Here is a 14,503-nt window from a genome sequence, read left to right on the forward strand (position 1 = left end):
AAAGTTGTGCTGATTTGAAACGCTCCCGTCGTTACTCACCTGTCTTTGGGGGGGTCTTCTTCTCCGTGGCGTCCATGCTCTCTTCATCCTCTACCTGGGCTCGGCCTCGACTCCGCCCCCTGCGCGCACAGACAAAAACACACACCCGGTCAGTTCACCGTGCTCTGATACTACGGGTCGCCATGGCAACGGCCTCCATTTTAATCCAGTGACAGTAGAGATGTTAATGGATGTGTGTGTGTGTGTGGACAGTTTTACTCAGTCCATTAATTCATCTTTGACCAGACAGAAGATGAAACAGATCAGACATGTCAAGACATTCTCTCCCAGTAAAACCAGCAGCGACAGTAACTTCTGACGTCTATCTGGATCTTTCAGTGACTTTATATAAACAACAGTCACTGAAATGCTGTTAAAACACAATCAGACTATTTTAAAGACTCACTTTACAGCTACATTCATATGAACACTGACTGATAGAGATCATTATTATTGATCTGATGTGTCTGAAGCTTCATACTGATTGGTCAGTGAAGGCTGACTGAGGACATGTTTCTTTAAAAATATCCAGAGAAGAAAAATCAGGAACCAGAAGTTTATTTAATGACCAGAACTGCAACTAAAAATGATTTATTATCAACTGATCGCTGCTTTATTTTCTATTAAAAGTCAGAAAACAGTAAAAGATGCTCAGTTTACCTTCATACAAGACAAAGTAAACAAGACAGAAACACAAAACATGTGCGTGTTGTTCTACACAGGAGCCGATCAGGCGTCTTTAACAACAAGCAGGAATCAAACAGCAGCAGCTACACATCAGACTGCTGCCGATACATGAAGACACGATATGGATCACAATCAATATTCACTGTTCAACAGCTGGTGTTTCTTTAAATGTTGGCGCCGTCATGGTGACCTGGGAGGTGTTTTATACAGTTTGTTAAAGTGTTGATGAAACTAGTGCAGCGCCTGTTTAAAACAACAACAACATGACAGAAACTAACAGTCTGTTACACACATGTTATAAATAATTAATACTCTAATAATAAATAAATATGTTTTCTGTGTCTTCAGGTCAGATTTCCTTCATTTTACACACGTCCATAATCGTGTGTTGGGCTGTGAGCACTTTCCAAAATGCACGTGACCTACACTCAACACTGTACCTGAACGCCTCATGTGTGTTCACTGACTGCCGCTCTGCTAATCGTGCCGCTAACACACAGTCGTCTCTGCTGTCCGACACGCTGGAGTCAGTCAGCAGAGTCCTGATGCTCATTGATCGCTGCGTCATTCAAAGTTTATTGATATTAAACGTTTCTGAACTTCATTTGTTGCTTCGGCCAACTGGTGGAGAGACATGAAGGACACAGATTCCTTCCTTTAGTAGACAGATCGTCATTGTGATCAGGATCTGGCAGCTCTACTAGTTATTAATCAATACAAGTTGATCAGCCGAAGCACACTGATATGTGTCATGGACACCACAGTTATTTTTATTATTGATTCATCTGCCGATTAATTTCTCAGTTAATCAGTCGTTTGGTCAATAAAATGAAAGAAATTAGTGAAAAATAAACAAAAATGTTCAGTTTATAATAAAAAAGAGAAAATCTGAGAAACTGAAAGCACAGATATGACAAACGACTAATTATCAAACTAGACTAATTGATTAATGGATGATTAGTTTCAGCTCTTCACTCGACACCTGTCAGACACACAAACATCGTTCCATGTGGACAAAACAACGTTTACAGACGTCAAAACTGTTTTATTGATTAATGAGGAAAGTAACGAGCAGATCAGTTTATAACGTTTAGTGTCAGATAAACACGATGACATCACTCACTGTCGACTCACCCACTCCCTCAGAGAGAGAGAGAGAGAGAGAGAGACAGAGAGACAGACACAGAGAGAGAGAGACACAGAGACAGACACAGAGAGAGAGAGACACAGAGAGAGAGACAAAGAGACACAGAGAGAGAGAGAGAGAGAGAGAGACATAGAGACAGACACAGAGAGAGAGACAAAGAGAGACAGAGAGAGAGAGAGAGAGACACAGAGAGAGAGAGAGAGACAGAGAGACAGAGAGAGACACAGAGACAGACACAGAGAGAGAGACAAAGAGAGACAGAGAGAGAGAGACAAAGAGACACAGAGAGAGAGAGAGAGAGAGAGAGACATAGAGACAGACACAGAGAGAGAGACAAAGAGAGACAGAGAGAGAGAGAGAGAGACACAGAGAGAGAGAGAGAGACAGAGAGACAGAGAGAGACACAGAGACAGACACAGAGAGAGAGACAAAGAGACACAGAGAGAGAGAGAGAGAGAGAGAGACATAGAGACAGACACAGAGAGAGAGACAAAGAGAGACAGAGAGAGAGAGAGAGAGACACAGAGAGAGAGAGAGAGAGAGAGAGACACAGAGAGAGAGAGAGAGAGACAGAGAGACAGAGAGAGACACAGAGACACAGAGAGAGAGAGAGAGAGAGAGAGAGACAGAGAGAGAGACAGAGAGAGAGACACAGAGAGAGAGAGACAGAGACACACAGAGAGAGAGACATAGAGAGAGACAGAGAGACAGACAGAGAGAGAGACATAGAGAGAGAGACAAAGAGACACAGAGAGAGAGAGAGACAGACAGAGAGAGAGAGAGAGACACAGAGAGAGACAGAGAGAGAGAGAGAGAGAGAGAGAGAGAGTGTGTGTGTGTGTGTGTAGCAGGAAGTAAAACCTGGAGCAGGATTCAGCTGCAGGAGTCCAGCACACACACCTCCTGCCAGACTCCTCCTCTCTGCTCGTTACCCAGCATGCAACTTAACCACTTCCTCTCCAACGCATCGCGCTCACCACAACACACACACACACACACACACACACACACACACACACACACACACACACACACACACACACACACACACACACACACACACACACACACACACACCTCCCCGCTCACTCAGTGTGTCAGAGAGAGAGAGCTGCAGTTCCTGATCATTCATGATCAATTCATCTGTTGATTAGTTTTATTACTTAATAAAACAGGAAGCCGTCAGTGTTCTGTCAGACGGTGAAGGAGTGAACTGATAGACTAACTAGTTCTCCTCCTACTGAGCATGTGCGGAGGACAGACGAGCAGGTCTGCCACAGAAAACCAACGAAGAAGAAGAAACGGTTTACTGTCGGCTTCCTGCAGCCGCCGACGCGCTGACGACAGACCAGGGTCCTGGTTTACATGATACACTGATTTCACAGCGAGCTGCGTGATGAAGGCCGCTACTCAGACTTACTTCTTCCTTGATTTGGGAGCTGGAGGAGGAGGAGGAGGAGGAGGAGGAGGAGGAGGAGGGGTGGGAGGCGCAGAGCGGCCGCTGCTCCCATCTTTCCGAGGTCTCCCACGAGGCCGCCTTTCAGGGGCGGGGCTAGTAGCGGCTGCTTTGGCCAGCTGAGCGCTGCGTCCGGCCCGAGTGACGGGAGGGGGCGGTCCTCTGTCCCGAGGCTCCTGAGACTGAGCCTCAGATGGCATTCTGGGTAAAAAAACAGAGAGAAAGGGGGGGGGTCAGGTTTAGTCCACCGGAGGAGATACAGACAAACATGAAGTAAACATGACGTTAACTCAGGTTGACATGGAAACAGCAGCTGCTTCGTTACTGACGACAAATATGTTTGATTTCAACTTCCTGAAACACTGAGACGGTTCGTCACGTTTTGTCTCTTTTTGCTGTAAAATTGCAGGAACTGGAAAAACTGCAAGCAAAGGAAAATATGTGATGTTTTTTAAAGATAAGTGACGACTGCAGATCACAGAAACAACTATATGTCATTTATTATTATTATTATTATTGTATTAACGGTCTGTGTTTCGTCTAAAACGGCTCTTTGAGTGACATCATCAGCTGCAGAGTGACCACGTACGTTGCCTTCAGGGCCGCGACGAATGATTAACTTCATTATTGATTAATCTGTTGATTATTTTCTAGATTAAAATCGATTAGTTTAGACCACACAAAGTCAGAAAATGTTGAAAAATGTGGATCAGTGTTTCCTAAAGTCCACGATGACGTCATCAAACGTCTCGTTTTGTCCACAACTCAAAAGATCTTCAGTTTATTGTCACAGAGACTCAAGAAACCAGGAAATATTCACTGCAATTAGAGAAATGGGAAACTTTCTTCTTAATAAACGACTCCGAACAATTAATGAATTATCAATAGAGTTGGAGATTAATTTAATAGTTTAATAAGTAACGGTTGCAGCTCTGGTTGTCATCTTCTCTTCCTGTGGTTACGTTCTCGCTCCGCCTCAGACCAGTTCTGTCCACTGGTTCCAGTCTGACACCAACACTGAACCACAGACTGTGATCGATCAATCACCTGATCAGACACAACCCCACAACCAAGTACATTTACTGTAGTACAGTTAGAGGTACTTGTACTTTACTTGAGTATTTCCATGTGATGCTACTTTCTACATTTCAGAGGGAAATATTGTACTTTCTACTCCACTACATTTATTTGACAGCTTTAGTTACTTTTCAGATGAAGATTTGACACAATGGATAATATAACAAGCTTTTAAAATACAACACATTGTTAAAGATGAAACCAGTGGTTTCCAACCTTTTTGTCTTTTGACGTCTTACAAAAAGCAGTGTGTAGTCGGGGTCACATTTCACATGTCTATGAGTTGTTAACAGCTCCACCAAATAGTGATTTTTCCCTCTAAACTTCTACTGCAGTACTTGAACTACCTGCAGCTCGTACTCGTGTACTGCGGGGTTCTGTTACTCTAAACAAAGAGCAGTTTTCTCAGCATCACATCATGGTTGGTCTAAAAGGTTTCTAAGCGGCTGCGTGAAGCTCTAAACACTCTGCAGAAACTGGATCAGTGCGTCCAAAACACCATCAGAAGATCAAAACATCGAGATTATTCCCTGAGAGACAGAAAGGTCATCGCAGATACAGAAACTGATAAATAAAGAAGTCTCCAGTCAGCAGTAGAGTCTACAGAGCAACACACACAAAATCAAATATCACAATAGTCTTAACCAAATACCTCGATATCGGATCAATACTGATGCTTTCACAAAATATTTACACACTGAGATTTTTGATGACCATCAGTGATGTGGATGATGATTTAGTGGGTAAACAGCTGCAAAACACCATTTTACTGTAAAGATATCTGTAAACCAAGACGATATCTAGTCTCATATCATGATATTGATATAATATCGATATGTTTCCCGGCTCTACTGTGTTGTAGAGTCTCAGAGGACGAGCAGCAGTTTCTGAACCACGTCTCAGGAGGGAAACCAGGCCGAACGCTCGGAGCGGGACAAGAGATACACCCAGTGGATGAATCCCAGTCTGAGACATGGTGGAGGGAATATTCAGGTCTGAGGGGGGGGGGGGGGGGGGGGGACCCTCCAACAGCTCGTCTCTCCAGAGGAAGATGAAGGTTTTAATGTCAGACAGCAGTAAACCGATCACTCATCGAACACTCGAACACCACGCAGACGTTCACACTCCGTCACCTCCGTCAGCAGCGGCGCCGGACGAGAACACAACAACTTACAACAACTCTTTTATTCCCGTACGTCAAACAGACCGTCGCCATGTTTTAATGCAGCTTTAAACACCTGCAGCAGAGACTCGGTGACGTGTCGACTGATTTAAAACATTAATTTAACGGTTTTATTTAACGGCAGCATGCGGCGCAGCGTCATGACGACCACCAACAGGCGGCGCTCAGACGGCGGCCTGAAACACGCTTACACCCGGACCGTCCCAGTCTGCTCAGGATGGGACAGCCGGTCAGACGTCCAGCCCATAATAACCTGCATATAGTTTATATAGTTTACCTGAAAGCAGGTGATTTGACCTTTATGAAGGACATTCATGTTTTATTAAAGAGCTGCTGTTTATATTATATTTAAGACATACATACAGATATGTATACATACATATAAGACAGTACATTTAAATGAATATAGCTGATAAATAAAATTAATCTAATAAACAGAGTGAAAACAAGAGTCCACCTGTTGCTACAAATCACTGTTAACATGAGGAGAGTTGATGTTTGCAGTATATTAGTAAAGAGATGCTGCATCAAAGCTTCTTCACACTGAACCAGACAAAGCAGCTCTGACGCTGCCGTTCAGACGTTAACACACCGACGTCAGCTCCCCGTCCCGCCGCCGTCCCCCCCGCCGTCCCTTTCACACAGATCCGGCTCTGTGACCCCCCCCCCCCCACTATGTGTCTGTACCTTTTATACCGAACAGTGAGGTGGGATAAAGGTGCAGCGTTCCCGCCCGCTGTGTAAAAAGTCGTTTCATTACACTGAACATGATAATATTCAGGAAATGACAGAATATTTATATATTATAAAGAAAGACTGGAAAGGACTTAGTGGTGCTCAGTTTTACAGTATTTCACTTTGAGTTGACTTTAATGAACTCACAAGTTCATCATGTAGTTAGAAAAGTAATTTCTGTGTTCATGTTTTATATGAACAATAATTTATTATGAACATAAAATTGAATTTTCCTTTAAAAGAAAAGTTTCTGTCAATTATAGTTGTTAGAAAGAGAAGCAGAGCGTCTCTTTCATGGCTCCATGTTTTTATGTTGTTAAGACAATTTTCTATCATTATAAGCAATAAAGTTATTGACTGTTGAAAGCAGAGTGTTGTGTTCGGAGCTCTGACAAGAGTCTTCAGGTCTTGACATTTTATAAAAGATTCAACTTTTCACTCAAGTTATTAAACTGATGTCATCATCTGTATTAAATAAATTATATTAGATTCAAAACAAATGCAAAATAGAAGTTTGTTGAGTGGCGGTTGAGAGCTCTGTGTACTTTTAGTAGTACTGGAGGATTTGTACATCGCTGTGTTAGTACTTTTACTGCAGTAACAGATCAGAGTTCTTCTTCTTCTTCTTCTGATGACACATCTCGTTATCAGTGTCGTTACCGGACGAGTCTCCTCGCTCATTAATTATGCGGCCTGTCCTGTGTGATAACTCTCTGCTTGTTTTTCTTGACACCTGATAAAATTATTTCATAAAAAAAATGAAATAATTTCACCTCCACTGCGACAGACTGAGTGTGACCTTTGACCCCGGCCTGGAGCCTGATCACAGATATCTCAGGTACGTTCAGCAACAGTCGGAGAGAACGAGGACTGTTATTTAAAAACTAAAACACACCTTCTTCTTCTGATTTCACTTGATGCTTTTCACAGTGAACTGAACATCTTTACACGACGACGTCAGCTTGGACTCATCATAGAGAAACGGACTGAGTGGAGGTTCAGATCAATAAAGGACTTAAATGATTATTATCATTGTTGGCTGTGATTCACTGAACTGTATTTGACAGATTGTGGAACAGGTTATTATGAATATTATATAAATGCCAAACATTTATTTGCAGCTTCTCAAATCTGAGGGTTTTTGTCATACATGATTGTAAACTGAATATCTTTGAATTTTGGACTATTGAACAGACAAAACAAGACAATCAAAGACATTTTTCACCATTTTCTGACATTTTATAGACAAAACGATTAATCAAGAAAATATTATATTAAAAAAATATAAATAAATATACAGAATTTGTAAAACAAATGTCAGAGTCCAAGGTGACGTCTTCAAACACACAAAATAATGCCAATTCATTTTCTGCTGATCAACTGATCAATTAATGATTTCAGTTCAATCTACTCTCGTCTTTACTCGGATAAACTTGATATTTATCTTAAACTAAAGACTTTTTAACATCTCAGTGGACAGGTAGGTCATGATGACAAGAAACCAACTAAAATCTCACAAGAACAAATTCTGGTGACTGAATAAAGAGTTTGTTTTGTTTATTTGAAGTTTGTAGAAAACTCAGTCAGACGGAGACTCATCAGACCGTCAACTGGTCCTGAAACCTGCAGGATGGACGTTTATAGACTAAAACCAATGATCAAAAGATTTAACAATCATGAAGGTAATCAATAGCTGTAGTCTTAATGACAACATGAGATACACACCAGCACGTGTCCACATCATAACATGTACAACTGCAACTCACGATTATTTTAATTAACGACTATTTCTCGATTAATTGATTAGTTTATTCCTTAAAAAGTCAGAAAATGGTGAAAAATGTCTATCAGTGTTTTTTCAAAGCCCTTGTTCACAATCAAAGATCTTCAGTTTACTGTCACAGACACTAAAGAAACCAGAATATTCACATTTAAGAAGCTGCAATCAGATAACTTGAACTTCTCTTTCTTCAAAAAATGACTCGAATATAACCAGAAAAGTTGGCAACTAATCGACTAACTAATCGTTGCAGCTCTAACAACATGCCTTGAAACATGTAACATATATTGACAGACAGACGTATCGATATAGTTGAGTTATCAGCCATGCCTGGATTACACTAGTCTGTTATCAATTGGTAATAACTAGTCAGGATATGAACCAGAACCAGGATTGAAATGTAATAACGCGTTAAGGATGTAGCTGAGAGGTTTACACTGCCGGGTTACCGAGCTAATATAAAACCACACCAGCAGAGTTATAACGAGGATTTCACTAATTATTCATCTTTACTGACTGACTGCAGCGCACCTACACACGGATTAAACGTTAAACCGACTCAGACGACAGGTGTCACTCAGTCATGATACGTGAGCAGTATCACTGGTGTAAATTAAACTAAAAGGCAGAAACAGAGCTGTTAGCTGTTAGCCGTTAGCTTCCACGGACCGCCCAGTTGACGGATCACTTCTCTGTTAGCATTAGCAGAGGCTAGCATGCTAGCTGTTAGCGCGCAGCAGAAACGCGCTTATTCGCCTCCCGCTCTAAATGTTGGTGTCTGGCGTCAAGTTAACGCAGGAAACTGTCAGAAAACTGAGAAGCAAACCTGCTCAGGTGTCGAGAGAAATGAGGAAAAGCCTCCTTACTGATTTGATGCAATTCTCTTTTTCCTCTCCAGCTTTCAGCCAACTTAAACCGATCTGTTTAAATCCAACAGCGAGCTTCTCCGAAAGATAACATCCGTCTCATAAGTCTGGCATGACAAGATTTCCCGACGAATCATTCCCGTTGATCATGGAAGAAAAAAAGACGGTTTTTGCTCTGAAAATTGGCGAAAAATTAAAGTTGAAGCGGTCGCTCCGTCATGGAGGCCATGTTTGGGCGACCGAAGCACCGCCTGTCAGCGACAGCAGGAGAAGTAGGTCCCAGAAAACATTAATACCGTACCGGAGCAGAGACGTTCACCGGGTAGAGTTTATCTTTCACACGCAGATAAAGTCAACAGTCAGCCGGGAGTGAAGGGTTAAAATGTGAAGGTTTGTGTGTGTCGAAGGGGTTTCATTTGTTTGTGTTGTATAAAAAGTGTGTCTGACCCCGCGGAGGGATCTGTCAGAGGGCTGCTCTGGTGAAGCGGTCTGTCATCAGATTTGAAGACCCGGACTGGATCCGCGAGGAGCCGGACTGCGGCTGCGCGCCTCAAACACGGGGCGAACTAACATCCTTCAAACATGATGTTAATATTTTATACTTTTAAATACAACATCACTGCTTTACATTTAAAAACAGAACTTCCACACACAGAAACAAGACGGTCCGCTGAACAGTTCAACATGTTTTACCAGCTGTCAGATAAATGTGCTGCAGGCAGCATTTCCCTCTCAACAGTAGTGGCGTTTAAAGCAGGATGGACATATGCAAATAAAGAACCTCATATTTGTACTTTAAGCAGTGCTCAGGTGATGAAGTATCACTCCTCCATGAAGTAGTTGGACTTGTGAGAGATTAAAAACAGAACTGTCTGTTGTGTGTCTCCAAGCATGATGACATCACTGTGACATCAGGGTAATTTTCTCCAGACACTAAGGACCGCTCGATCCACCTACAGGATCACACAACATCTGTAATTACCACTAGATCCACTTACAGGATCACTAGAACATTTGTAATTATCACTAGATCCACCTACATGATCACTAGAACCTCCTCAGTTATGACTAGGACCTCCTTATTACCACTAGAACCACCTACAAAACCCCTAGAACATCCTAGACTACCACTAGAACCTCCTAATGGACCACTAGAGTCACCCACAGGACCCGTAGAACCTCCTACTTGACCACCTTAATGAACACATGAACCATGTTAATGACTTCTAAAAATAACCCTCTAAAAGGCCTCTCGAACTTCCCCACTGATCATTAGAACCACCTACAGGACCCCCAGAACCTCCTCAATAACAATTAAAACCACATTAAGGACCGATAGAATAATCTAAACTACTGCTCAAACCAGTAACCAGTAGAACCAGCTTAAGGACCTCTAGAACACTGTTAAGATACTTTAAATAATGTTCAGATAGGTGAAAAATGACAGTAAAACTTAATTTCGATGTAGAGTCTTAACGAGGTGTTGTTTCACTACAAGCTTCAGTGCTCATTGGAACATACTTTAAATAATTATTTTAATATTTAATTTAACAGATCATCGCTGATCCAGATGTGAAAGGTTCACCTGAGCTATACTGCCAAATACTGATCCAGCCTTACATCTCAGTGCTTCCTGCTGTGCAGCAAAAGCTAAATAATCAATAATCAATAATATGTCCTGGATCACAACTAATGTTTACTGAACTCTTCTAACAAATGTATTTATATACTCTCCCCAAAATATAAAAAACTTTTTAAAAAAAAACTTCAAAAATTGCTGATCTGTAACTAATAAAACATTATCACAAACAACAAAAATTACATCCTGTACAAATAGCTTTTTATTTACAATTTGGACAAACAAGTTTCATCTGCAGCAAATCAGATGACCTTCTATAAGAAACAGGAGGAGGTGACCGTTCAGACAAACTCCACTCCTCCTTCTGTCACGCAGAAGGAGCTGCTCCTGTAAGCCTTCGTCCTGGAGGAGGAGGTAGAGTGGACAGTGAAGACCTGTTGTTTCCTTTGCTCCTTCCCGCCTCCTGCTGCGGCAGCCATGTTGTTTGCAGCCTCCTGCCTCGAGCACAGCAGCCGGTGGGTCACCAGCCGTTGCCAGGGGCGACAGAGGTATGGCCGGTCGGACTCGGAGGAGGCGGAGGAAGAGGAGGGTCCACTGTAGCTCCTCCTGATGGCGTGGCAGGTGGCGAAGACAGTGATTCTGTAATCCCTGAGAGGGGGAGCCACAGGTCAGACTGAGACTGAGCAACATATAAACCCCACATGAAGTGTGTGAGGCAAAGTGTGGTTCCACCACAAACCTCCAGAAGAGCTCCAGTGCTCCCAGTGTGTGGAGCTCTGCTGGAGGGATGAACATCATTCTGCCAAAAGATGTCCACTAATTTGGTGTTTAGACAAAAACCTCACCACTAGAACCACGTAGGAGACCTACAGAACATGTTCAATAACCATTAGAACCTTATAAAGAACTCGTAACACCTCCTTGATAATGTGTAAGACCCCTAGAACGTTCTCAATAACCTCCTAATAGACAGGTGTCGGGTTGATTGACAGCTACCTGAGCAGTCGGCCCAGCAGCTCTGCACACTTGCTGAGCTTCTCTTCCTGCTTGGCGATGCTGGCCCCGCCCTCACAGCGGTCCAGCCAATAGAAAGCAGAGATGCTGTCGATGAGGAGAAGCGCCAGGCCAGGCCGTGATGACAAGGAGGTCTCCAGGAAGTGAAGGGTGAGGAGGAGCTGGGAGGAGGAAGAGCAGTGGACGACCAGGAGGCGAGCCAGACATGAACGCAACGCCGCCTCATCTGAAGCCACCGAGGGCGAGCTGGTAGAGAGAGCTACATAGACACACAGAGATAGAGGGAGAGAGAGAGAGAGAGAGAGAGAGAGAGAGAGAGAGAGAGAGAGAGAGAGAGAGAGAGAGAGAGAGAGAGCAGGAGGGTTGTATTTTGTTTATTTATATTTTTGTACTGGAATCACCTTTATGTCCACTGGAACCACCTACAGAACTCCTAGACCTACAGGAGCTAACCTAACCTATACAACTGGACCCCTAGAACCACATCTAGAACCTCTTCAGTGCCCTCTACAACCCCTTAAAAGGACATCTGGGACCTCCTCAATTACCACTAGCACACCTATGCCACCTATAGTGCCTCTAGGACCTCCTCAGGGGCCACAAGAATCACCTAAAAGGACCTTTAGAATCGTCAGTGGCCACAAGAACACCCTGAAGGACGCCTGGAACTTCCTCTATAACCACTAGAACCAGCCAACCACCTAAAGGGCCTATATAACCTCCGTTATGACCACTAGAACTACCTAAGGGACCACTAGAGCTACCTCAATGACCACTAGAACCATCTACAGGACCAATAGAACCTCTCAATGGCCACAAGAATGGCCACCTATAGGGCCCCCAGAAACACCTAGTGGAGGTCAACCAGTTGATAGGTTTGGCAGATGAATCAGCACCGATAGGATGTTTTACAAATCGGTATTAGTGGAACTTGGTTCTGATAGCAACCAATAGCTGCGCAGTCTCCACCAATCACGTGGGGACATACATCACGCTCGTTACTGTAAGTGCAATAAAACCTTTGCGAGTTAAAAGGCACTAAGTACTTTATCAAACCAGCTGCTCAACAACACACAGCGTGCTGGTAAGGCTAATAATGAATTGTTACGAACAGGCTAAAACGATAGCTGTCTGTATGTAGTCTAACTGTTTATCTGAGTTTGCCACAAATCTTAAAATTTGGCAAATTCTTGTAAACTCAGCTGCTAGCTGAGACAAACCAGCTCCCCCTTCCCTTAACCAGTGGCAGTTTGGGCTGACAGGCAGGTGTGTTTACCACCGAGAGGTTACTTATAGGATTATCACCTGGGCCAGATCCTCCCTCAGAGGCAACAGCATGTGTATGTGTACCAGCGTTCAGTCTGCTGTCCAGGATGCTGACCAGTCGTAACATGTCCAGACTGTAGTCAGTGTCCACAAACACAACGTCCACCTCTAGACCACCGGCCGCCACTGGCAGCACACAGCGACACAGCAGGTGGTAGAGCAGCTCCGTCTTACCTGAAACACACACATACAGTTAAAAGGCAGATCAAACCAGGTAAAAGTCAAAAGTTAACTAAACTCACCTGTTCCCTCCGTCCCATACAGCTCCACCACCTCACCTAAGAGGATCATGAGAGGTGATCAATGACTCAGTTCAGGATATGTGGTAACAGTTAGCGCTAAAACAGACTTCTGTTGAAATGTATGGATGTGTTTTGTTAGTGAGAAGGCTCACTGAAATCAAATCATTAAGGTCATGTGATGTGTGGTGATGGCAGATATCAGCTGACAGGGAGAGGGCGTGGTCAGTCACCATGGTCAGGTCCTCCATCTTCAGGAAACAAACGAGGTTCGATGTCCTTCAGACAGCGACGAGCCTCCAGACGAGCAAACAGCTACAGAGACACAAAGTTGATCACTCTGTTGTATATAGACTGTACCATGTGTTACTGTATATAGACTGTACCATGTGTTACTGTATATAGACTGTACCATGTGTTACTGCACATAGACTGTACCAACCACTATATATAGACTGTACCAACATGTATTACTGTATATAGACTGTACCAACATGTATTACTGCGCATAGACTGTACCAACCACTACATATAGACTGTATTAACATGTATTACTGTATATAGACTGTACCAACATGTATTACTGTATATAGACTGTACCAACATGTATTACTGCACATAGACTGTACCAACCATTACATATAGACTGTATTAACATGTATTACTGTATATAGACTGTACCGACATGTATCACTGTATATAGACTGTACCGACATGTATCACTGTATATAGACTGTACCGGTTTCTGTAAAGACTAAGTTCACCGGGACATAAAGTTGTTCAGTGTTTCTCATTAACTCTACTGCCCCCTGCTGCTGGATAGACAGAGACCCTGCACTTCCGGTCATGAATCAGAGAAAAACTGAACGTGTTTAGATAAAAACAGAAAATATCAGTGTACAGCTCAAACTGTGAACCTGGGAGAAGTTGAGTCAAATCTTCTTTTACTGCCAGTTAAAGTCAAACACAAATACTCTGTTTCTTTAGTAAGATGTCATGTAGCGTCTTTATTTACTCACCTGAGCGCCGCTTTCAGTCATTTCTGTACGAACTTCATCCTCAAAACAAAACGCCGCCGCTTCTGTTTGAAGTAACTTCCTGCTTCTGCCGTTTACCGTAATGGACGCTGGATGACATTTTACCGTAATGTCTGGTGCGCCGGCGCATTTAACGTGTCCTCCTGTGGTGGCGGAAAGTAACTAAGTACTCAAGTACTGTATTTAATTACAGTTTTGACGTACTTGTACTTTACTTGAGTATTTCCATGTGATGCTACTTTCTACATTTCAGAGGGAAATATTGTACTTTCTACTCCACTACATTTATTTGACAGCTTTAGTTACTTTTCAGATGAAGATTTGACACAATGGATAAT

At 42.9% G+C, this 14,503-nt stretch overlaps 2 protein-coding genes across 14 annotated transcripts in view; both read right to left on the minus strand.

The window, feature by feature from the left end:
• Positions 1-9,398, minus strand: part of LOC121888113 (histone-lysine N-methyltransferase 2C-like) — an 80,720-nt gene extending 71,322 nt beyond the window's left edge. For 11 of the 12 annotated variants that reach the window (XM_042399457.1, XM_042399455.1, XM_042399454.1 and 8 more), the window contains exons 1-3: positions 8,971-9,238; positions 3,294-3,530; positions 40-119 (exon numbers count right to left, since the gene is read on the minus strand). In XM_042399457.1, coding sequence (XP_042255391.1) covers positions 40-119; positions 3,294-3,529 — 316 coding nt within the window. In that variant the 5' untranslated portion in view covers position 3,530; positions 8,971-9,238. Of the gene's footprint in view, positions 1-39; positions 120-3,293; positions 3,531-8,970; positions 9,239-9,271 lie in introns of those variants that run through there. The other variant, XM_042399449.1, reaches the window with a different exon arrangement.
• A 1,395-nt stretch (positions 9,399-10,793) lies between these two features.
• Positions 10,794-14,251, minus strand: xrcc2 (X-ray repair complementing defective repair in Chinese hamster cells 2). Of its 2 annotated transcripts, XM_042399505.1 has the most exons (6): positions 14,148-14,250; positions 13,362-13,443; positions 13,132-13,167; positions 12,869-13,063; positions 11,546-11,822; positions 10,794-11,197 (listed from the first exon to the last, which is right to left on the minus strand). In XM_042399505.1, exons 1-6 carry the CDS (start codon positions 14,166-14,168, stop codon positions 10,891-10,893), a joined length of 918 nt encoding a protein of 305 aa, XP_042255439.1. In that variant the 5' UTR covers positions 14,169-14,250; the 3' UTR covers positions 10,794-10,890. The 2 variants fall into 2 exon arrangements, with proteins under 2 accessions (XP_042255439.1, XP_042255440.1); XM_042399506.1 differs by lacking the exon at positions 12,869-13,063 and having other exon boundaries at positions 14,148-14,251.
• Between the last annotated feature and the right edge of the window lie 252 nt (positions 14,252-14,503).

The sequence above is a fragment of the Thunnus maccoyii genome, chromosome 21, assembly GCF_910596095.1.
Source record: "Thunnus maccoyii chromosome 21, fThuMac1.1, whole genome shotgun sequence".
Lineage (NCBI taxonomy): Eukaryota > Metazoa > Chordata > Actinopteri > Scombriformes > Scombridae > Thunnus > Thunnus maccoyii.

Excerpts from the sequence above, each read along its gene's own strand:
- xrcc2 (XM_042399505.1), bottom strand. The coding sequence starts at position 14,168 with ATGACTGAAAGCGGCGCTCAG. Across the intron at positions 13,168-13,361 it reads AGATGGAGGACCTGACCATG|GTGAGGTGGTGGAGCTGTAT; the intron begins GTGACTGACCAC and ends TGATCCTCTTAG. Across the intron at positions 11,198-11,545 it reads CTGCTGGGCCGACTGCTCAG|GGATTACAGAATCACTGTCT; the intron begins GTAGCTGTCAAT and ends TCCCCCTCTCAG.